Source organism: Pithys albifrons, chromosome 2, assembly GCF_047495875.1.
Source record: "Pithys albifrons albifrons isolate INPA30051 chromosome 2, PitAlb_v1, whole genome shotgun sequence".
NCBI classification, from domain to species: Eukaryota; Metazoa; Chordata; class Aves; order Passeriformes; family Thamnophilidae; genus Pithys; species Pithys albifrons.
The window spans coordinates 44,587,317-44,611,914 of record NC_092459.1 but is presented as its reverse complement, the minus strand read 5'-3'; the positions used below and the strand labels follow the sequence as shown (position 1 = coordinate 44,611,914).

General features: G+C 40.1%; 1 protein-coding gene across 1 annotated transcript in view; it reads left to right on the top strand.

Moving 5' to 3' along the window:
* Positions 1-13,494, top strand: part of SEC63 (SEC63 homolog, protein translocation regulator) — a 63,380-nt gene extending 49,886 nt beyond the window's left edge. The window contains exons 14-21 of the mRNA XM_071548856.1: positions 1,382-1,464; positions 3,120-3,179; positions 3,386-3,544; positions 4,401-4,559; positions 5,496-5,597; positions 10,462-10,560; positions 11,743-11,847; positions 12,380-13,494. Of these exons, the coding sequence (XP_071404957.1) occupies positions 1,382-1,464; positions 3,120-3,179; positions 3,386-3,544; positions 4,401-4,559; positions 5,496-5,597; positions 10,462-10,560; positions 11,743-11,847; positions 12,380-12,523 (911 nt within the window). The 3' untranslated portion in view covers positions 12,524-13,494. The remainder of the gene's footprint in view (positions 1-1,381; positions 1,465-3,119; positions 3,180-3,385; positions 3,545-4,400; positions 4,560-5,495; positions 5,598-10,461; positions 10,561-11,742; positions 11,848-12,379) is intronic.
* Positions 13,495-24,598: the final 11,104 nt, after the last annotated feature.

The window sequence follows — 24,598 nt, the reverse complement described above, 5'->3', positions numbered from 1 at the left end:
TGTGTTGGAGACTCTAATGACTTAAGTATTCATGGATTCCTTTGTGATACTCCCTGTATAGTTTTTATATCTGGCAGAATTTATCTTTGCTACTTTATGTGTGCACTGTTTCAGTGAATGTGTAATGCTCTTCCCACTCTGAGGATTAGGTATATTGTTAAGCAGTTCCTGTTAGGCAGCCTTGCAGTGGGAAGTGAGTTGGTTCTGCAGTTTCTTTTCCTTTGTAGAAGATTGGCGCTAGTAAATGTGTGATATTTGAAAGGTTGTTCTAATTCTTGTTTTTAGTTGATATTGTCACTGGGATAGCATTTATCAAATTCAAAATGTGATATGCTTTGTTTGGGTAGCCTGTTTTGTAATTTGTCTCATTCATAGTCCTCTGTGAGAAGCAAATGTTAACGGAAATACCTGTTAAGGAAGCAAAGTCTCCTAATCTTGTTGTTTCTAGATGTTGTTTATTGGTGTTTTTAAAAACAAATAAAGACACTATCTTACTGTAGCACAGGATTGTATACAGTCCTATTAATCTGCTTAAAACTGAGTCTTGGAGCACCTTCCCACATTTTGGCAAACAACCTTTTTCCACCCATAGTCTTCATTTGTCACACAGCTGCACTCAAGTGTGGTGTGAAGGATTAAACAATGCATATGCTTTTCTGTTTAGCTCAGTATTGCCATTACATAAAATATGTGTAAGACTAGTGGATAGTAAAACTGCTTTCTCAGGGAGGGGTTGAAGGGGAATAAATAAAATGTCTACACTGGGATTTATCTCTATTCCTCTCCAACCTGAGACATTCTCTAGTTTATAGGTCAGAGATATAAACCTCTCAGTGGCTTTCCTGTGGGATTTGTGTTTGATGTTTTAGTTAAACTAATCATTGCTGTTCTTTTATTTCTATTACTTTGTCCTTAAAAAAAAGAATTAAATGCATGATTGTTAATGTGGCATTGAAATTGAGTTGTTAATCTTATGAAAGTCAGGAAAATCAAAATTATGATTCCCAGAACAAATATAACAGGGTCCCTTTGGTCCTGTGCAGTATTTCATGTTTCTGAGGTTTTATGCTTTAATATATAATGCATGGTATTACAGGGTTATGGTTCCCACAGCAGCTGTAACTTTGAATTTTTTAACTTTCATGCAATTAAAATTTCAAACTCAATGTTGCAGTTTTATAGTTTGCTGAATTACCAGCCCTCCTCCTGATAGTGTATTTGAGGTAGTAAGAGATTTGTTAAATAATATTTTGAAATTATTTTTTGTTAAAAATTCTGGAATTTGCATGCTTATATTTAGAATTACAGAAACAATGTTTAATGGAGAAAAAGGCTTTAAAGACGTCTAATAGATATGTTCCTTTTTTTTTTGTTACGCTAGTTTTGGATGATGAAGACAGCAACAATATCACAGTAGGTTCTCTTGTCACTGTTCTGGTCACACTAACAAGACAGACCATGGCAGTAAGTATTAAGAATCCTTGTTCTTTTAGGGTTAACAGCAGTTATGTACTAGTAAACAGGCATTTCTGCTTTTCAAGCCAGCATAGTGTTTTATAAATATAACTGTAAAGTTAAAGTTTGAAATTGAGAACTTGTGCTCTTAATATTTCCTTATTTTTGTTTCTGAGTGGTGAAGATTTCCTGGATTAAAAACAAAGTTCAGTCTGACCCTTTGCAGTTGTCTAGGGAACGGTAAAAGGATATGGCAAGTGATACTGCCCTGAGGTTTGTAAATAACAGGAAAAGAGACATTCAGAAACTCGGTTCTTGAACTGAAATGAAGTATTCACGCAAGTCCTTAGGACAGTGTTTGATTTCACTTTACATGGGCTCATAATGTTACAAATCTCATGGGTGTTTTAGACACTTTCATGAAAGCAATTCAGTCCGGCAGAATGCAGAATATACATAACTTAGTATAAAGGAAATACACCAGTGTCACATGAAGAAAGTGGACTGCTTAATAAGTAACAGTGTGACATAATCAAAATAATACTACACCCTAGGAGTTAAGCTTCTGACTTGTGCTTATTTTTTAGCTTAAAATGCAATAATGACTTTCTTTGAACAAAAAACTTTAATGCACAGGAACTAAACAAACTCTGACATAACAAGGACTGCAGTGTCAATTTTTTACATCTATACTAATCACATAATTGTCTAAGTAAACAGAAAGTGTGAGTTACACCTCTAAAGGGAGGCACACAAGCCATGACTGTTAGAGTTGATCATCAGGTTTGCCATTGAAGCCAGTTCAGCAGACAGCCTCTATATGAAATACTGTGTTCATGCTGTGGTAGCTGAGGGTGCTGCAGGTAAAAAGTAAAAGCACTGTATCCTTATGCTGGAATGAAAAATGAAGGGAACTGAAAATGATGAGCATATTGGGCTGTACTTAGGAATGAAGATATCCAACAGCATGTAGAAAACTCATTTGTTTCCCACGTGACCTCCATGAGCCAGTCTGACATTGAAATACATGACTGCAAAACTAGAGCTAGCCTTTTATATGATGCTTTTTTTTGTAGTAGTATTTCCTATTGGCCATCTTTATGTAAGACAGCTCCTTATAACTGTTTTGTTTTGATGGGTTTTTTTAATGGCATACAGTATGTCTTGAGCAGAGAAATGCAAGGAAAAATCCATTTACATAGAGATGTTTTAGTCTAGAGAATACAAATGTTGTGTTGTGTCTTAGTGTTTTATATTTCTGGTTTGATTTGTTGTTTTGTGTCCCTCAGTAACAGAGCAGCTGTTGAAGTTTTTAATACTCTGACAACTGGAGCAGGATTAGCATTTTACTACTGCTTGCTTTTGTGATATAGGATTTTTATGTTTTATAAAACAAGTAGATTCTTTGGAACAAGGTGACATGTTGCTACTAAATTTTTTTATAATGCTAGTGATGGAAAAATCTGAGGCCAGGTGTTTGGAATAGCATTTAATTTTGATCTGTTAATCCCCAGTTGTGTCTGTCACTGATAAAAGATTTTGCCATAATGAGTAAGATGTTCAGACGTGGTTAAGGTGATTTAGTTTAAGCTCAGATATGATATAATGATTTGCTCTTTTGGTACAGAGAGACATTAGTAGTTTTCACATCTTTCTCTAACCAGGAAGTGTTTGAAAAGGAACAGTCTATATGTGCAGCAGAAGAGCAACCAACAGAAGAAGGGGTAAGTGAAGAGTAAATGTTCCTCTTGCTAATTAAAGAGAACTTTCTTTCATATCTTGAATTGCTAATTGTGCACTTCTCAGGTATTTTTTTTCAGAAATGCCTGTGCCTTCTAATTTTGTTTCTCAGTTTAAAATGCTTAAAGTACAGTTGAATGCCTGAAATTTTATGAGCAGAATAAATATTTTAAATACTGCTTTCCTACAGCAAGGAGATGCCAACAAAGTTAAGAGCAAAGGATGGCAGCAAAAGAATAAAGGCACCAAGAAAGCTTCAAAATCAAAGAAAAAGAAGCCATTGAAAAAGAAACCTGTGCCACCTTCATTGCAACCACCGAAACAGCAGAAGCAAAAACAAGCTAATGGGGTAGCTCATAGATTCAATGACATTTTATCCTTTTATTCAGTTTATTGCTCCTAATCTGTTGGGGGGGGGGGGGGTGTATCTGTCTGTTATATTTCGGTTTGTGCTTTTGTGAAGTGTGTCTTCTAAAATAGCACTTTTTTCTTTACATTTAAAAATTACTGATAAAGCAATTATGGAACCACCATGGTAATGTTTTCAGTGGCCTGCTGAAAGTTGTCAACTATTTCAGAAATCTGGCTTCATGGTCCCTTTTTATTATTAGTTCTTGTTGTGCTGTCTTCTGGGAGGTAAATTGTTCTGTAATTTCTACTTTTCCCTTACGGGAAAAGACTGAAATGAGACTTTGTTCTGATAAATTAAGTAGCTTTATTACCTTCATGCTTCCACTGCATAGTGTTTTCTCTACCTCATGGGCTGTGTTGTATGCAGTTTCTTAAGTTCTCTGTAATTTTCCTAAGACTTTTTAAAATGCAGTTCCAGAGTCATAGAATGGTTTGGATTGGAAGGGACCTTAAAGATCATTTAGTTCCTACCCCTCTGACATGAGTTGCAACCCACTAGAGCAGTTTGCCCAGGGCCTGATCTGAACTGGCCTTGAACAATTTCAGGGGCATCCAATCTGGGAATCAAATACTGGTTTTTTCCCTGTTCCTGTTGTGGGTGCCATATGGAGAAAGAAAATTGCTTCCTTCTCCTCTCAGAACATCATGGGAAAAGGATTACCCTTTACTGTAGACATACTCTGTGGTACAAGAAGAGCGTCGATTGTGCGACCTTAGAAGAGGTGAGTGCTGTGTACTAAGTGATGCAGACAAACTAAGTTAGAGGTGTTTTTTTTCTGTTATTTTCCCATTAGGAAGTTGTTGTGAAGGAAGAGGAGGAGGAGGTTTCTGATAAAGGAAGTGATTCTGAAGAAGAAGAAACAAACCGGGACTCTCAAAGTGAAAAAGATGATGGGAGTGACAGAGACTCTGACAGAGAACAAGACGAGAAGCAAAACAAAGATGATGAAGCTGTAAGCCTTACTTTATCTTGAAGGGTAGTGTTGCCTCTGGGGTTGAAAGAAGATGCATTTTAATCCTCTAGCATCCCCTCAGGCTAAGCAACATCAGGATGAAGAAGTAATATCAGTTCTCCAGAGGTTTTCAGACCTCAGTCTGGTCTAGGAGCTTCATCATTGCAAGTTTGTTTCAGAGAGAGTAGTGAAGGGTCTTTGTAGCATAGTCAGAAAACTTAAAAATGACATGAGAAAAATGGCTAAACTTCAGGAGAAGATTATAGTGTTTCTTTTAACTTAATTTGCTTACTAGCTGCTGCAGGCTTTGTGAGATAAAGTCACTCCCCTGAACTGTGCTCTTGACAGGCAGTGGCTGTTGCTTGCTGCATAGTGCGAGCTCCAAGCATGGAGTAGTTGAACGAGCTTACACATGTACTTACTAAACTGTAGTCACTGTCAAGTTAGTAATTGAAGCTGTACATGTAATTGAGAATGAGACGTTGTGGTGGTAGATCATTTCTCCACCATAGGTGTTAGAGTGGAAGAGCTGCAAGTGTAACAGCTGCAAGTCCCATACAGAATGAGAATAAGCTTCTCTTGGGAAAAGAATCATCAAACTTGTTGTCAGGACTCTTATAGCTCAGACAGTGTTTGTAGATAGTGCTGTAGAACTGAGTATTGAAGAATGTGTGCAAGCCTCACAGGTCAGCATTTTGGGGAGTTCGTTTTTATTTTTTTAAATGATTACTTAGATGATCTCTAGTTGTACTGTTGCATGCATTTTTTTGCTTTTAATTGTACTGTATAACTCAATCTCTGTATGCTTGTCCCTTTATAATGTTTAGTGTAGCACAAGAACTTGTTGCATATACCATTTTCATAGACTAAAATTTCTGTCCTTTTAATGCAGAAGATGGCTAGTGCACAGTAATTCTTTAACCTTATCTTTGACAGGAGTGGCAAGAATTACAGCAGAGTATACAGAGAAAGGAACGAGCCCTTCTTGAAACAAAGTCAAAGATAACGCATCCTGTTTACAGTCTTTTTTTTCCTGAGGTTAGTAATAGAAAACATTGCAGTTGTGAAACATGAGAAACTGTGTTCTTTTTGTATTTTTACTGTAAATACTGGGATTTTAAAACAATCTAATACTTGGAAAAAGTTAATATTAATTTTATAAAGTCTTAACTTATAAAATCCTCTTAAACTCCTTCAGATACTTTTCTAAAAAGTTTTTGTTTATTATTCTTTCTATCCAGCTCCAGAGACCTAGAGACTTATATGAAATTTAGGGTTCCTTTTTGATAGCAGTAGTGTAAAAGTGGTCTTTTTTTTTCTACTGATCTGCTGCATATAGGTAGATTATATCTGAAAAGTTTTGTTCTGATAGGGATCTAATTTACAGTCCTTTTCTTTTACCTTTTTTTTTCATTCCTTTTTTCTTCTGTTTTGCTTGTTTTGCTATGGGATGTAAAAGCACAGCTCTAATAAAGAGCAAGTAATTCTCTACTCTTAACTCTATATCTAACTGCAAACACCTAGGACTGGAGGAGGTCCTGACCCCTCCTGTGTTAACAGTAATGACAGGAGAGTTTGGGAGTCATTCGGATGTGGATTATTTTGGCTTATTGCTTGACTTCAAGTCTCAATGGAACAACGTGGTGGCAGCACAGTGTGCGGCTGTGGAAGGTGGAGTTGGGGTCTGGAAGTAGTGCAAGCCAGCTATGTAACAGTCTTTCCTGTAGAGCTCAAAAATACAAGTTCAGGTGTGGATGGGTATCAGAGAAAGGAGTGTATTTGAGAGTGGTGGCTCAGGTGTCTCTACAGCAGCCTTTGGTGTTTAAAGTGTGTTCTGATATATCAGTTGTTACTTACACAAAACAGCAAACCACTCGGTCTGAAAAACACTTACAGCAATGGAACCTTGAAAAAGATGGGATTTTTCAAAGCATGGGGTTTGTGTCCCAAGCAAATAAGTTAGGTGTTTGAGGGTGACCAAATTGGCAACACTTTCTTTCCAGGCCGTGGTTCAGAGGTTTCCTTTGCTTCCTTGCATTGTGACTAGGGAAGTAATCTAGATCTCTTCTCTGTCGTTGTGCTATCTCCAATTGGAGGTAGGATGCAACACTTATGCTTCTCTAGTGATTTAAAGGAGACAACTGAGATGAGAAAGAAGACTAAAACACATGAAAAATGTATATATGTATATTTGCTCCCTCTTCTCTGTCCACAGGACTCTATGTCTGTGCCCCATAAAGCTTGTTGCATGTGCAGATATACTTTGTAGTCCATGTGTTTGTGATCACACTGTTTCTGCTGGTTTTACCTACTGTAATCACAAAGCAAATGGTGGGAAGCAACACCTGTTGCTAAGGACTCAGAGAGGATATGCAAATAAAGCAAATAAATTGTTTTCCTGAAGGCCTTAGCTGAGAGCTGTGTGGTCTAGTGACATGTAATTTTGTAATGGCTGATCTTAGTGCTGTATTTTCCTGGCACTGTTAGGTGTGCTCCCATCTTTCAGTACAGCTTCCGGCCGTACACCAGCATAACAGGGAAAGGATTACTGGCATTCTGCTCTTCTGGCTGCCTTAGATCATGTCAAATACGCTGCAGAGTCTTAATACCTCCTTGATGTGAAGGCAGCTGGCTTTGGTCATCAGGCAGAGGTTAGCCAGTGAGTATGTGCTATGCCCAGTGCCTCAGGGTTGCTGACTACTTATGGTTCTCTTTTACTAGACTTGAGGCTTTCCTTATACTTACTCTGTACAAAGCTGAGTGAACTTCAGCTTTGTCTAACCAAACTATAGATGAGTTCTACGATAAAACCTAAATACAGTTCATTGCTAAAAAGGATCTGGGGCTGAACTGAGTACTTGAACTTGATACACATGTATTTTCTCATGGTACTGCGGTTGTAAATTTTCAGCTTTTCTTTACTGATTTCATGGAAGTTGAACACAGCTGAGCGTGGTGCTGTTGCTGCAGCTGGAGCATGTTCAGATAGTGTTGATCTGAAGTGTCCAAAGATCAAGGTCCACTGTAATTGCTGGGTTTGTTTTTTTCTTTTGCATCTATTATTTAAAGTATTATATGTATTGTGGTCATGGCCAGTTCAGAGATGCAGAGTTAAGGATAAAATGCTGTATTCCAGAACTTGCAGATGTTTGAGTGTAGCTGAGCCTAATATACTTGTTCTCAGGGGACAGCCTTATTGCTGTTTCATCCAAATTTCAGGGTAGCTGATTACTCTGCCAGAGATGTCTTTAATCTATGCAGGTTCCTAAATGATTATCTTCTGCTCCTGAATCCATGGATCCAGAAACTGCACAGATTGTAGTTTTGACATTTTTAGGTAGAAACTGGCCTTGGTGTTCCAATTTCATGAACATACTGGTACCCTTCCATGCCAAACCTTGCACCCATCTGTTAAAGGGCATTTTGCCCACTTGCCTCTTAGTTTGCCAGATTCTCACAGGCATAAACTTTAAATTCCATCCAATAAGAGAGAGGAAAACGACACTCCTGCACAGTTGTCCTCTGTAAAAAAAGCAATGGCACTTTTTGGAAGTAAAGCTCCAGACCCCAGAGTTTACTATATAGATTCCTTTGAGCGGTATATCTGTGAATGTCTTTTGCCTTGCTATTTCTTCCCCCCTTGGCTGTTATCTTTTTACCAATTTTTGTGAAAATCCACTTGACAGTTTTGGTCTTTGTTCTTAAAAAAAAAAAATACCCTGCCACTGAGAGTGACAGAAACATACACAATGTATAGTCAGTCAGCACAGTGTTTTGGTAACATCAAAAATAATGTATTGATGTGACTGCACATCCTTTTTTCTCTGGTGAGAGTCTTTATAGGCCCGAAATGCTGTGTAGGCATTCCATAATGGATCTAGCTTGTGGGTATTGTTCATCTCTACTGTTTATACTGTTCATCTTTCTATTCCTAGAGGCTTCTTGGCTAAGAAATAAACACTTTGACTGCATAAGTCGTCTTTGCTGCAGCTGTCAAGAAGGTTGACGATATATTTAATGTTGAAACTTACTGATAAAATAACTTTGTAATCACATGGAATGGTTTTTCATAAAGAAAATCACTTGAAATGGTCATAAGAAGAATTTAGAATTCTGTATATTCTGGTTTTAAATAGTATACAAATAGGTTTTTGTTCTGTTCACATTGCCTGTTCCAAACCCAGGAAGGAACACTGTTGCTTTATTGTGATGCAGTTGCTTTTTCTTTTATACATTCTGAAATGGGCATTTAACATATTGAGTTAATTTTACGTTCCTCTGTTCTGGGACTCAGCTGTGCTAATCAGTGTTTTGGTTGTTGGTGTGAGTGTCTTGCTGTTGTAAATAGTTGAATATTCCAGTGAGATTGTGATAGTTATTACTAGCATAGCAATTAGTCACTTCAAAAGGGAAAAGGAGTTAATTGAACTTCTGTAATTTTTCAGCGTACATTATTTAAATTTCAGATGACCAGACATTGATTTCTGAAATATTAAAAATATCTAAAACTCCTGAACTTTTGACTCTTTCATTAGAGACAAAAATTCTTCAAATTTGATATATTATCAGCATATACTTCCCACCTGTGGAATTTAGAAGGTGCTCGGTGGTGATGTTAAAATCCATTGTATCCTTTCATTTAGTCCTTCTCATCCTGTTAGATTAGAAATAAAACAACCACTTTTATGCGGCACTGAAGCAACTACCTGATTGGTTTTGGTGTAAATATATAGAAATTGGCCTCCTGCTTTGGAACTTTGACTTGTAACTGTCATAAGGTGTATTCTTTAGGGCTCCAGTCTGTTACAGATGTGACCAGTTGAAAAACTATCAGGGGTGGATAAAAATTATTCTGGAATACAGTTCAACATTTCGGTTGTGTAAAAGGAGTGTGTGTTTTCCCCCTTTTTTCCTGACAGGTAAGACTGTGCTGTTCTGACTATTACCTGTCTACTAAAATATTTCATCACTATGAAGAAGTCTCCCCTCTCACCCTCCACTATTCTCACTTGTTTTAAAAAAAGACTTAAGGAAGTGAATGAATGAAACTTGCTTTGCAGTACTAAACAAACTTTTTTTTACAATAAAAAGGTTTCAGCTTTTATTAAAACAAAGGATTCTGCTTAAAATGAGTGCCAGAGGGTTAACCACAAAGGTGTAGTGTTTAAATGAAGAACAGTTGATTCTGAAGAACTGTCTTTCCCATTTGAGAATTGTCATGTCTGTGCTACTGAACTGCACCACAGACTTAAAAATCTGACTCCAGTTGAAGAAAGAACTATTAGTTTTGTACAGTGATTCTGTCTTTTATGAAGAACCACACTAATTTAAATAAACCTGATTTAATTTAGGAACTCTACTTCGGTGCCTGCAGTGGGAAAACCTTTGAGACCTGTAGCAGATTCCCACTTTCTGGAGGAGGGAAGCAAGTGGGCAAAGCACATTTGCCTAAAAAAGACTTTACTGGGATGAGCTCTTCCTCTATCTTTGTGTTCCTTGCTTTATATGCTGAACTTTTTATCCAGGCTGGATTTCTGTTGAAGGACCTAAAGAAGAACTATATTACATGAAGTTGCTCATTAACCCTTGGTGGACCCAATTCTTCAGAATGGTTCCATGTCCCACATGGTAGCTTAAGTTGAATATATGGAACGAAGCCTTTGGAGACCAGCGGTTACTTGTAATAATGTTTTCCTTCAGTGTCAGTATATACTGTGTCTTTTATAGATGCACATCCAAGAGTTTAAATAAAAACTCACAAAACATAAACCACCTCCTTTCTGTCTGTATTAGAAGGACCAGTGATTCCTAATGACCTGTTACAAAGTGCAGGGGCATCATCTTCTATGAATTCAATAATCCTGGTGTTTTTGTTTCCTGTTGTTTTTTCCCTTTCTGAAAGGAAAAACAAGAGTGGTGGTGGCTCTATATTGCAGACCGGAAGGAGCAGATGCTGATATGTATGCCATATCACGTTTGTACACTAAAAGATAAAGAAGAGGTAAAGTACGGGGAGAGTTTTCTGTTTGGAGTATTACAAAAGTCTCTTGAAGTGTCTGTGGAATGCAAATACATTTAGATTTTAATATTTTTTACTTAGTCCTTAACTTGGAAAACAAACTTTCCTCTCCTGATAAAAGTAGGGAAGAGCCTTTTAACTATGAAAATTGATAATGAAGAAAGAAAAAATAATTTAAGATGATTTTCAAGTTTCTTTGTGGAATATGTTTGGGGTTTTTTTTCCCCTTCTATCAAACTCTGGTGCAAACCAGTATTCTTACATGTATGTATGTATGGCCAAACTTCGCGAACGCAGATTTGGGCAGGGCTGTCCCCACGTGGGTGTGCTCTTCCAGCCTGCGCAGTGGATTTTAGGTGAGGCTCAGCGTGCACAGAACTGGCCCCACCGTTTAAGTCCTGAGGTTCATCTGCCACGGCCGAGTGAGCTTGGACAGTGCCAGTGAAGTCCTCAGGACTAGAACCTACAGCACCTGGCATTTCCCAGGAGGTCTCCCATCCAAGTACTAATCCAGGGCTGACCCTGCTTAGCTTCTGAGATCTGATGGGATCGGATGTCAGGGAGGCATTTAACTGCCCGGGGATTCATACATAATGACATTCTTAAAGTTATTCGAATTTGTTAGAAATACTAAGTGTCCTCTTTCTGTAAAGCACAGACTGTGACAAATTAATGAGCTTTGGCTCATGGTGAACCTTTCTGAGACTGTAACCTTAGGCTGTGTTCTTGATACTTCGCTGAAAAATAAAGACTTGATGTGTTTGTTCTTCTAAACCAGATGTTATGTTCAACTTCAAGTAGCAGTAAAGATAATACTTCAGGCAGACCAAATATTTTAACCTATTTGGGTTTTTGAGATTTAGCATACAACAGGGTGAAATTGTGTACTTAATGTCGTTACTTGGTTTGACTCAGAAAAAAATGTGACTCAATAATTAGTCAGCTTTCATGGAAGGTATTGTGCTTGAGTATTGTGACTCTTTTCTGCATCTGTTTTATTATGTAGAGATTTTCAAAGCAGTGTCATAGTAAGCAACTAAAACTTTTGAAGAAAAAGCTGTTATTCTGTAGTAGTATTTATTATTTATTGAAGATCTCAGGTGCTTGTTTTAATGTGGTTTTTTGAAAGCAGTAAGAACTTATGGCATAAATTCTCTTTTGTAGGTAGAGCTGAAATTCCCAGCACCAGGCAAGCCTGGAAACTATCAGTATACAGTTTATTTAAGATCAGATTCATATATGGGATTGGACCAGATTAAACCATTGAAGGTGATGTTGGACCGTGTTATATATTTGTATTACACTGAAAGCTAATTCATGTGGTTATTAAAATCCCAGAAGTCCTGTTATCTATAAGAATTCCAACTTGTCCTAATTTAAAACAAGTGGGAAGGAGGGACTTATAAGTGGTTTCTGCCTGATGTCAGTAGTGCAAGTTTATGATAGATTAAACAGTACTAAAGTTTGTGGTGCTTTCCAGTGCCCATGTATTTTAATTTGCATTTTTCTAACATTTATTCAATTTCTGGAGTGTGATTTGCTCTGGCTTTTTACAACTTGAGGTCATCCTAGATTCATACAATAAATGAGAAAAATCTGGCATGCCTTATTTCTGGAAGCAGTTCCTGGTTTTGTTTTGGGTTTTCAGGGTGGGATGGATTTGTTTTGTTTGTTTTGTTGTTTTTTTAACTGTCCTTTTTTGGTGGTGTGTCATTTGTTTTGGGTGGGTGAGTTTGTTTGTTTTCCCACATTGCTCTTTATTGTCTCTAACATTTCTTCTCCGTCTTCTCTTTCCTTACAGCTGGAAGTGCATGAAGCAAAACCAGTGCCAGAAAATCACCCACAGTGGGATACAGCAATAGAAGGTGATGAGGACCAGGAAGACAGTGAGGGCTTTGAAGACAGTTTTGAGGAGGAAGAGGAAGAGGAGGAAGACGATGATTAAACAATACTATTGATTGACTACGATATCTGCACATACTGCAAACTCTTGGTCTTACTGTGGAACTTGTACAATAACCAAGAAACACAGTACAGAAGCTTTGAGAAGGCTGAATTTAATATTTCTTTACCAATTACGAGTGCATTATGTAACTTCTCAGTGGAGGTGAAACAAATCTGTTGCCATTGATACACCTTGGAATATGCTTATGGCTCATTATAGCCTTCAAAGTGCAGGATGGTGCATTTTCAATTGAAAATAAAAGCTTTTTTATTATAAATGTCCAAAAGTGTGGGCTATGTATTGTCTGATCAGTTTAGGGTCCAATTTAAATAAAAGGTACTATTAGCTAGGAGCAAATTTTCACAATTTTTCTGCATTAAGAATTTATTTTAGAAAATTTTTCGGTATATTTGACTATACAAATCTCTGTTGATTGAAACATCTGCTCAACCTTCAGACTTGATTGGTTCTGTGATATTCATTAACTATTTTGCTGTGATACTGCTCACATCATTCATAGCTTTAAAAATCTGTTTTACTTAACCTGATCATTATAAATTGGCATAATACCCATTGCCACATTCCATATATTCTGGAGGGCTGCTTTTTTTTGGACTGTGGCCTTTTTATGCCCGAGATTATTATGGAAATCATAAACTTTCTTGACTCTGCCGTAGGATACTTATTAATGGCTTAAAACATTTTTAAGCCTTTATTTCATCAGATCAGCTGAAGATCTGAGTCTTTTGATAAACAGAATGTCTGAAAGCAATTTTGGGACCATGTGTTATGTACGTTAGTGGCTTTTGTGTAATACCTTTATAAAAGGTACATGCTGAAAGCCAAAGGATATTCTGAATCTACCTGACACCGACGGAAACACTCTAAGGGTAAAACACAACATGCAGAGAGGGCATGTTTTGTATCAATTTTGAATTCCCATGAATAAACTGGACAATTTGATGGCTGTTTGCATTTGTAATAGTGTGCATCTTTGTCTGAATTTGGTTGGGTTTTTTTTTACCTCAGTCTCCTGTAGGGTTGTAAACAAGACAGTGATTCTGTTCCTACTTCTGTTTTAAAAAAATAACAAGTGTAATTAGAGCATAAATTCAGGGAGGAGAGAATCAGGGCTGTTAGTGTATCATATGACTTGACGGATGGATTCTTCCTTCTCTTCCTCTCAATGAAACAAATGAAAGTTGTTGACATTGTTGCATTTTATACTTCATAAATACCTATGAGTGTTCTGCAAGTAGGAACAGGTGTATTTCTGTTCCTATGTATTGAACTATGAAAATGCAATGCTGTAAAGTGTGACAAATTGTCATGAAGGAAAATTTCCATCCTATGAAAATTGCCCAAAGCCAGAATAGGTGCACACTAATTTGTGACCTTGTTTATTAGAAAGGGTTGTCACTTTAAATGCAAATTTACATTGTTATATTCTTTGTAATTGCAGTAGATGCGAATAAAATTTGAAGATGTTCTAAATGAGATTATGGTATCTTTCCAAGTACTTCTGAAGTGGACATTGTGCAGAACAAACTCTTGTAAAGCATACGCAATGTCAGGTGTTCTAACTCAAGGATGAAGAATAGCTTTAAATTAAATGGCTTCTACACTTGATGCCTTTTAACTCCAGGTTTTATTTGCAAAATATAGTAGAAAAATAGCAACAAAAAAAGCTCTAGTTGCATTCCATAGGCTTTTGAGCCAAACACTGCACTGATGAGAGAAGTGATAGTAAAGAGTCTGTGACTCTCAAGCAAGTAGGCAAAGTGAATGCTAAGGCTACATTGTTCTGTAATAACAACTCATAGTGAAATTCTGCGGTTATTAAAAGCAGGAAAGTGATTATTGTTAGGAGGTATAGTTGATAATAAAAGCATTCAGTGGGGGAAAAGTTGGGCTGTGCTCTGACCCCTGATCCCTAAATTTTAGTGTTATAAGTCAAGGTATGTACTGGCAAGATGTGAATGCATTGAAATGATTTTAAAAGGAAAAAGAAGAATCGTGTTCCTGGTCGGAACACTGAACTATTTGCCTCTTAAGGATCGAAGCTGACAGCTGGGATTACACTGAAAGTCTGCAAACCAAGGGTAGTTCTATTGAGCCAACAAAGGCTAAATCTAATACTTCTTCAAATGTATGTCTGCTGTATAGTCAAGGTAACTTAACAGAAGATGTGAAAAGAAAACTTGTGGTGATATTGGGAATCTTGATAATGTGAAGAAGGTGTGCTGATACTTTTTCTTGTAAAAATGCCAGCTGTGTGGTTCTGCATGATTCTACAGCATCCTCCAAGACAGATGCTAAAGTGGGGCCAAGATTTAAGAGCTTCACACAATTGAAACCACCCAATTACAGATGCCGAACATTACGGAGTTGGTTCATCTGTTGTGTGTTGTGTCTATTAATAACCATTTTTTGATAACAATTTGAATGTCGTTCAAACATTGACCAACTCCCTCCTAAGTTACCAGGATAGGCAAAGCTTTAAAGGAAGAAGCAGCATTTTGCACTCGCTGTTATGGATGCCTCACTTTTTGATAAGGTTTAGGAATGAGTTTAGCCAGTTTTGTACCTAACTCTTCTGAAACTCTGGGCTAGTAACTGAAAAGCAAAATAAAGTTCTAGATATCAAATCTGCTTTGCTGCTGCCCTGTGCAAGAGTGCAAGAGTGAACTAAGCATAATTGGGAAGCAGCTAGTATTCCTTCGGTGGGAATAGATTTATTTCTGCCTTTCTGCTGTGGCACTCATTTTTGTAGGCCCTTGTTCTAGGTCAGAGCAGGCATCTGCAGAGTCTGACACTCCACTCAACCAGGATGCTGCAAATACCTTCGGGGTTTGCAGCACTTTTGAGGAGTAGAAATGGGACTTTGCTGGGACAGGCAGGAGGATGATGCAGTGCCACTGGCTCTGCTTCTGGCCCAGCTCACCTACGTGTGCACAGTGCTGTAACTGCACTTAGCAGAAAGAAGCACCGTGAATTATATTTAGGGCAGATAAATGCTACCTGTTGAAGTAGATATGTGTAGGTAAAAGGAAGAAATTATAAGATTTTTCTGTTTTGGTTATGTAATATGATTTAACCTTCTGCCCTGCCCCGCTCCCTTCCCCCCAAATGTTGACAGAGGTTGATTAATATTAAAGGTAATTAAATACTGACAAGTGTCTGTGAGTGGGAAAACCCTCGAGTTGAAGGGAAAGAGAAGATGCTTTTCCCAAGGACCAGGCGCAGTTGCCGGCTGCGCTCAGCAGGGGGAGGCAGGGACATGGATTTCTTCAGGAATGCCTGGGATTCTTCCAGGGAATACATACCGTATTTTGAGTTGTAGGTTTGGCTTTGTCTTCCCCCTTTCTGGAGAGGGAGAAGACATAGATGGAGGGGTTCTGTATCTATTTTTTTTCTTTTCAAGAAACGCTATTGTTTGCATCCCCTCTGTATCTGTTTTTCTGTGAGTTCACCCACCCCCGACCCCCAATTCCTTGCTGACTCTTCATATAAAACTGCTGAAAGAAACCCATTTTAATGACAGAATTATTATTGTTATTATTAAATTATTTTAAAATAAAAACCTGGAAGAGAAAGTAAGCCAGATCTTTGCTTTTTAAAGGAAATGGATTGTTAATGAGTCTCTTTCGAGCTTTAACATGGCTTTGTTTTAGTTTTTGGACAGGTATTTGCGTAAGATGGTCATTGTGAAGGTATCTGATTCAGCTGTATTTTAAGCTCTGCAGAGAAAGATGCATTAGGTGGTTCTACCACAAGGATGCCTATGCCTTGAAGAGCTGATTTGCAGAGTACCTGGGGTGCCATGATCATTCAAGTTTTATGTTCTATGCAGAGAAATGTGAAAATGCCCCCGGCAGAATCGTCTTTAGAATCCGTGCATGACAGTGGTGCTCTCATTTGTTAGGGTTTATTCAAGGTTTGGCAGAGCATCCAAGTGCTTGATTAGAGGTTATACATGTGCTTAAATTCATTTCTATTTAGTAGGGTAAGCAGGTGCTTGTTGGCTGTGCTGTGTTTGGAGCAAACAGAACAGAGAACTTTGTGTGATTCCTGTTCAGTATTCAGCCCTAGCTGAGGTACCAAAGTTGTACATACTATATCTGGGTCATGTTCATGGTTTGCACTTCATTTCTTTTGTGTCAGTGTTTTGTTTTAAGATGTGATTTGAGCCCACATTGACACTATTTAGTTTGGTAGAAATAATTTTCTGCCAGAATTGTTTGTATTTATCATTCAATTAAATAACAGAACCGTTACTGGCTGTGAAACCTATTAATAAATTGAATTAGCACAATAGATTGTAAAGATAAGGATAATATTTTTTAGCCAAATAGCATATACTCTACCTAGATTTTGATTTCTCATGTGTGCTGAATCAGGAAGCACTGAATGATTTTCAGTCTTTCACTGTGTATAAGCCCTTCACATATGCATGTATGGCCAGACTTGGCGAACGCAGATTTGGGCAGGGCTCTCCCCACGTGGGTGTGCCCTTCCAGCCTGCGCAGTGGATTTTTTAGGTGAGGCACAGCGTGCACAGAACTGGCCCCACCGTTTAAGTCCTGAGGTCCATCTGCCACGGCCGAGCGAGCTTGGACAGTGACAGGGAAGTCCTCGGGACTGTCACAGCACCCGGTACTAACCGGGGCTGACCTGCTGAGCATCCGAGATGTGATGGGATGGGATGGCAGGGAGGCATTGAACTGCCAGGGGACGGTCCCACTGAGACTGGAACTCAGGACCTTGGGATTCAGAGTCCAGAGTGCTCTCTATACTACGGGACCGCCCTCCACATACACACTCTAATCATTGAACAGGGAAGGTGTTAGGGTTACGTTGTATGTGTGGAATTTAGTGGCACAAAGGAGACTGCATGGACCACCTTGAGCAATTGTTTTTAATTCAACCACTTTACTTTAAAATGGTGGGGTGAGTGCTTTTCTTTTTATACAAGCAACATAGCTAGATGTTTCATGGCATCAATCTGGAGGCATTCTGGCTGGACATCTTGTGGTTATCTCCTGCAGCATAGTCTCTGATCTGGGAAAGCTCCAGTGCCTCTGGGGCATTCCTGCTCTCACACGGGCCAGTGAGAATCACCCAGGTGTTGCTTTTGGCTTTGCTGGTGTATGGTTACTAGATATTCCAAAGTCCAGGCTGTTAGGAGACCACCTTTAATTTAAGGTAGTTGAAAATGAAACGCTGTTCTTGCTGTGAAAGGTTGTCCTGGTTTTTGCATGGCATTCTATTACTGGTGTAGTTCACATTTATGCCACAGGTACAGCAGCTTTGGTAGCCTTTAAACCATGTACCAATATACCCCACCAGCCCACTCTGCTCTCCCTGATGGATACACACCCCACATGTAAACAGGGATCAAAATGAGATCATACTCAGCAATATGCCATGCTGTTTTCCTGCATCTGGGAAACGGGATAGCAGTGACAGCAGGAATTTGCCTTCTGCCTCCAAGAATCCAAACTGAGATGTCCAGATTTATTTGAGTGCCATCCTTCCATTGAAGAGACACTTAAGGAGTGGGAGGTGTGAAAGACCAGAGGCATATTGTTTACTATGTGTTTTATTTTTTCCTTTCCACCACACAACCCTTTCTCTGTGCCCAGATCACAACTATGGAATTTGTGCTTTCTAATGTATGCATGTGCAGTAAATTAAACTCAAACTGAATGACCAATTTCCTCACCACTGAAGCTCCATTAATTACTATGTGTAAATCACATTAGCTGAGATTAGGTTATAATGGCTGTAAAATAGACAGTGTCCATGACAAGGTGGCAAGATTTGGAAGCCCGGCTGACAATCATTTTGGTGTCTTGAAATGAATAGATGAAAAGAGATAGCTCTTGCTTCATTCTGCACCCAGCTGTTGGTCCATGTCCATCCAGCTGCACGGGTCCTCCAGATCAATTCAGATTCAGGGGAGCCTGCTGCTTTCTCGGCCTCACACACAAGGCATGGGTGTCAACTTTCCATTACGAGGCAATTTGAGCAACCTCATTTACATCATTAGCTTCTCTTAAACATCACAGGGCAGAAGGGACTGACGTGTGCAGCTACTCCTTCCTGAAGTTAAGAGGATTTACTCTTTGAGGTTAACTTCCTCACGTAAGGTTTTATCTTGGTTGTATTTTTTATGGTTCCCACCTGATGTAGATTTGTTAAGTGTATTTGATATGTCTTTTTTTAATCTCCTTTGTTGCAATCGAGACCGAGGAATTAATTCAGAAGATGAAAAGCTGCCCCATTATATTTTAGGTTCAAATTCATATTTAATCAATAGTATGTTTGCTAAAAATTACCAGTTATTTAAAATAGGGAGACTCCTATACACAGGCTCTTCATTATTCTTCTGGCCCAACTCTCAGAAAGCTTGTAAGACTCAGAGGTAATCAGGCAAAGCAGCTGGGGCTGGACCTCACCATGGTTGCAAGTGATCTGTGTCACCTGCTTGTCCCCAAGCCCATCCCCGCTCTGAGAGCCAGTACCTCTGGGTCCAGCATGGCAGGGGTCAGGCTCTTTTGGAAGAGAAGAACCTCTTTGATGTTTTTGCCTGGTAACCATGGACATCAGGATGATCATCCCCACCACCTAAAGGGTTTTCTCTTGGAAAGAGGGTATTGGTGTTGGGTGGCTGGGTGCTGCTGCTTCTCAACAATGACACTGTGCCCTTGCAGTGCCCCAGGGCTGGCTCTGCCAGGCACACAGCAGCAGACAGGGTGCTGCATCGAGCATTATGGAAGCAATGAGACAAGCTGAGCATTAGAGGTAAGAGGGTGGATAGTAAGGCCAGGGGGTCCATCCTCACTGTGAGCTCAGTAGAAGCACAAGGCTTAAAAGAGAAATAATCTGGATGAAAGCCATGTAGCTTGTCCAGTTCATTGTCTCCTTGCAACACCCATGCTGACATTATCCCTGCCTGGTGCAATCCTAACCTCTTCTTCCAAATTTCATGCCTTGAGTGGTGCTATGAGCTGCCACTGGGGCATCAGTGCCAGGCAGCAACCACAGGTCATGTCCAGCTGCCCGCATGCTCCTGGACAGCCCTGCCCAGCACTCCGTCTTCTGCACTCACTGCTAAAAGCCCATTAAAACAAAAAATAGAGCAGAGTTGTTCAAAACCCGGTGTCTCTTTAAAAGGGAAGTGCAGACCTCTTGGTCAAATGTGAGCCTGGGAGACTTGCAGGAGTGACAGCAATTAATCACCACACTGCTTTGAGTCTTTATGTAAGCCCTCAGTGTTAAACATTACAACAGCACCGATGTGGAAGCTGACACCAGCCTTTGTAAGCCAGGTCTCTGTAGATGTGAGGTTGCAGGCTAGGCAATAATAAAACAGTTCAGCTTGTTAGACACAGGCAAGGCTTTTTTGTATGCACATCATGCCAGACTCAAAAAGAACGAAGCGTCAAAATAGCAGAGGAGAAAAAATATAAGGAAAATCCTAAAATCTAGGCTTTTATTTAAGAGATGTCACTACAAAAATTAGGTGAGTTTTATAACCACAATATGATTTCCTAAGTTTAGCATGTGAGTAATTAATCAGCTAGCTCAGATTACAGCTGGGAAGTATGTTTTGTTTCTGGGGTTTTGTGTTTGTTTGTATTTTTCTTTTTCCTTTTTAGTTTGTTAGCAGATATTCCACATCTTGAAAAAAAAAATAAAATGTCCCTTCTCTAGTATACAGCAGAGGACACTTGCAAATTCTAAATTCCCTTTGCTAGTTCAGTTACTTGCTCACCTGTGACAGGACTTAAGTCTCTGCAAAGTTACATGTGGATGAAGGTTAACAGAGCCTGTCCAGGGATTCTTAATTTTGTGTGACTTTGGGGTGCTTTGGGGCTAAACTTTACTAAAATACTTCCTCACTCCCTAGTCAAATAAAATTCAGATACAGGTCATCCTCAGAAGCTAACTGAATGCTGAAATTTTTATAAAAATCTGATCTCTGCTAGTATTATTTTTTTGTTTTGGTTCTTTTGGGGTTTTGGGGTGGAGTTTTTGTTGGTTTTGTTCTGTGCTGTTAAAGAAAAACACTGTATAGCTAAGAAATGTAGCTGGTGTCAGTTTTTTCAGTGAGGCAAACTTGTGTGTAGGCACCCCGGCTGCCTGGTGGCTGCACAGCTACGTTTCAGACAGACCTGCTCTCTGGCTCTACTCATGGGTATTGGACCTGCTGGCAGGGTGCTGGGGCACCCTGCCCTTCTCCCAGCCATCACTGACCTATGATGTGTCCATGTAGAGGAGTCTCTCTACTCCCTCCAGCCCAGAGGTGTGCATGATGTCCTCTGGGCAGTAAATGGCATTTGCAATTGGTGTGGGAGGTAGTGCTTTGACATACTGACCAAGCAGGGATACCTGCCCCATGTTGTAAGGAAGAATTTCTTAGAGAGAATGGAAATGGGAGCAATCCTGCCTGTTTGCATTCTCTAAAGCTGGTGGAAAGATAAACTGAAGCAGGACACCTGCAGTTTGCAATGGGAAAAAACAGTATTAAAATAAACTGAATGCTTCTGAATGCTTTGGGGGGTTTGACAAACATTGCACTAGTGGACTATGGAGTATAGCCAATAAGAAGTGTTGCTTTATGGTGTGACAATTACTATAGCCAATTAGCATGTAGCTTTGACCCTATATAAACTGCTCACAGTGTATTAATAAATGACATTCTACCTAAAACCATAATGGTTCGTCATGTGATGTCCTTTGATCCTCTGCATTATTATTTACTTTACCATGTGGCCATCTGTAAGGTTTTTGAGAAGTGGAGTGCTGCGTTTATGTTCATAAATCCATGCTCATCACTGAAGTACTCTCTTCCATCCAGGCCTCCCATCTCTCTTCCAAGTGAGGAGCTGTGGCATTTGAGCCCTTGGTTCAAGGGGCTCTAAAACGTACCTGAGTTTGGCTCCTGGGGAGGGTCTGCCCCTTCTTCGTTGTACAAGCAGATGCTGTGTAGGGAAGTTTCTTGACTGAGTTTGTATGCAAACAACATACAGCTCCTGAGTGCTGATGGCTATCCAACTCCCTAGCTAATTAAAAGCTATAAACTATGCTGGCATATGTAATTTAAAAAATAGCTATGCTATAGTATGGCTATGCATGCGTATTGACTAAAAATAGCACTTGCCAAGATAGAAACAGAGATAATTACAGTGAATTTGGATAGCAACAGATTTTATTTTTTTTAATTGAATTAGGAAAAGGAGTATGCAAACATAGTTTATATAGATACATATATTTTTACTGCTCTTTTTACTATGGAGGAAAATAAAATCTACTGGACTTATACTTTTGGTAAAATTTTATTATATGAAATTGCTACTAATAGCTTTCAGCTTGAGGGTGGCAGCTGAGCCCATCCCAGCCAGTGGGATGCAGTGCTCCTCTGGCAGGAGGCAGGAGATGGCACCATCACACCTTGTCTTTCCCCTCTCACTGGTGTGTGAGCAAGCGCTTAGTCTGGGGAAGAACAGCTATCTGTGGGACACGGACATGCAGTGACTGCGGGGTAGGACCTGTGGTGGAAGCAGAGTTTTCTCCTTGCAGTAGTCTTAATGAATACTAAATGACAAACTTTTGGAACAGCATTCCTGGCTAGGAAGGGCTTTCTTGGCCTTCATCCTCCTCAGGTGTCACATGCATTGACCATTGCCATCCCTGTCTATAATCTTCAGCACTATTTCTTTCAGAATTTTTGTGCCTATTTCCTCTCAAAAGTGTCTTTTGTTGTTTTGGTGTTCGATATTTTTTGGTTTTTGTTTTTTTTTTTAATGGGAATAACATCTATTTTCCTAGTGCCAGAGCAGTTTTCCAAGCCTAAAGAAAAGAAGGAGGCTGGAGAGGGTGTGATCCTGTCCTATCCTGAGGGAGAAGAGCCCACACAAAGGCATGGCATGAACTGTGGCAGCTACTGAGGATGGAGAATTGCTCCCTCTGCCCAACAACAGCTTCCCATTGTTTCTCTTTGACTCACATCCATGCAGCAAGGCCAGCAGCTCGGGCTTTCCTCTAAGACGTGGTCAGGCACACAAGGAAGCAGAGCACAGGCATCTGTGCTGTCCCCCTGCTGAATGGAGGCTGATCAATGAAATCCGGCAGTACCTTGCACAGGAATGGGGTTTGCTGGCTGTGGTGGTCTCCTGCTGGAGAGCAGGGAGCTGCCGGCAGCTGCCATGCTGAAGGTGTTTAATTGGTTAAGTGCCTTGGGAGGCTCTGGGATGGAAATGACTGCAGAAACTGCAGAGTCATCCAAGGAACAAAAACCCTCACCCAGAGGATTTTGTTTTTAATTACTGCTCAGACACAGTTATCTCTAGTGCAGAAAGTTAGATTGTTTGAGGCCAGTTAGTTGAGAAAGATGCTCAAAGATACATCCCTGTGGGGCCATCTCTCTGCCACTTCTGTCCCTTCACAGGAGGTTTTGCTGGGTTGCCAACAGCACAGACAAAGCCTCCATCTGAGTCTAGGTGCTGAACAGTGAGGCTCTGACACCACAGGGTGACATGCACAACACTGGAAGTGGGTCCAGGACTGCCCAGGAGAGCAGGGCTCCTAAATATTTGTAGACAGGCAAGTTGGTGTTTTACACCCTTGCCAGCATCGATGAGAGCTCTTTGCTCCAGGCCTGAAAGCGCATCACTCTTTCAGCATCAATGCCTGACACTGGCCAGAAATAGATGGTCCATGGCCAGCCTTCTCCGTCATATAAGCAAATATGTGACAACTGACCATTTGTGTCAAGCACCTTAACCTTGGGGGAAGAATAAGGTTTCTTTGTTTCTTAGCTGCAGCATGTTGCTTTGGATCTCCTGAGTTTTGGCTACAGCTTATTTCACTTTGTTCTACCTGCCCACTCTGGGTGCATGGGATTTTGCCAAGGCACTTGGCCTTTTGGGTGCAGTTGCTCTTGGTTTTTTTTTTTTGCTTGAAAGAAATTCAGAAGGGAAGGGAGAAGGCATGATTTCTGCAGCTCAAGGGATTATTTCTTTTATCACTAAGGATGCTGTGTGACTTTATTGCCTTTCTGAGCTCTTTAACACAACAATAAACGAGCCGTTAAAATATTTTAAAATCAATAAATGTAATAAAGAACCAAGCAAATTACAAAGTGGCTCCTGATGTTTAGTGATTTGGGAAATAATCATGTCCTCAAGCAAGCAGGCAAGTTGGGGTGGGGAGAGCTGTGTGACCTTGCAGGGTCTGCTGTGCCAGGCATGTAGGAGGCAGAGCAGGTCCAGAGCCCAGCCTGGGGCAAAGGGGCCTGTGGAGTAGTCAGTGGGCACAGACTGGGCTGGGTGGGGGTCTGAGTGGGATGAAAATCCTGTCCTGCCAACCCTTGCCCATCCAGGCTGCTGCCAGGCTTGTATTTGGGATTTCTCTTTGCCTTGAGCATGTGCCTGATGTTCAGTGCAGCCTTCTAAGCAGATTGCTGGAGCGTGACTCTAGGTCTCTGTGGCTTTACTCCCATTTAGCAACAGTGCCTAAACAAAAGGTGACCTCCAGGGCTGGACTGGGCTGGGCAGGTCAGGGAGTGACTGGCGGGTGGTGTGGGGCCCTGGCAGCCTTGGGGATTTCTTGCTTGCCCAAGCGTTGCCATCACGTTGCTTCCTTTGCTGGGCAAGTTGGAAGCAGCCAGGGTGTGAGCAGGGAGTGCTGGCAACCAGGGCTGGAGTCACAGCTCCTCTCACCTCTGTTTTCAAAGGTTCACACATCTAAATGACTTCTCAGTAGCTGTCCTCCCTGGAGACCTGCTTTCTTGAAAGATGATACTGCTCCTGTAATTAAGGTAATTGTTTAAATTCATTCCCTTAAACCGGACCCCATCATAACTTAAACCTACTCTATCTCTGCAAGCATGGAGGGGCTGAAGAAGGTCGGGATGGGTGTCATGAGATTGATTCATCATCCAGAAAGATTTATTGGTAAAAATCTTGTTAAACTGAAGTGCCTAATAAAGATGCAGGGGAAAATTGCATAGAGGGCATAACCTGAGCAGGCAGCTGTCCTCATAAGACCAACAGCTACCTTTTGTGC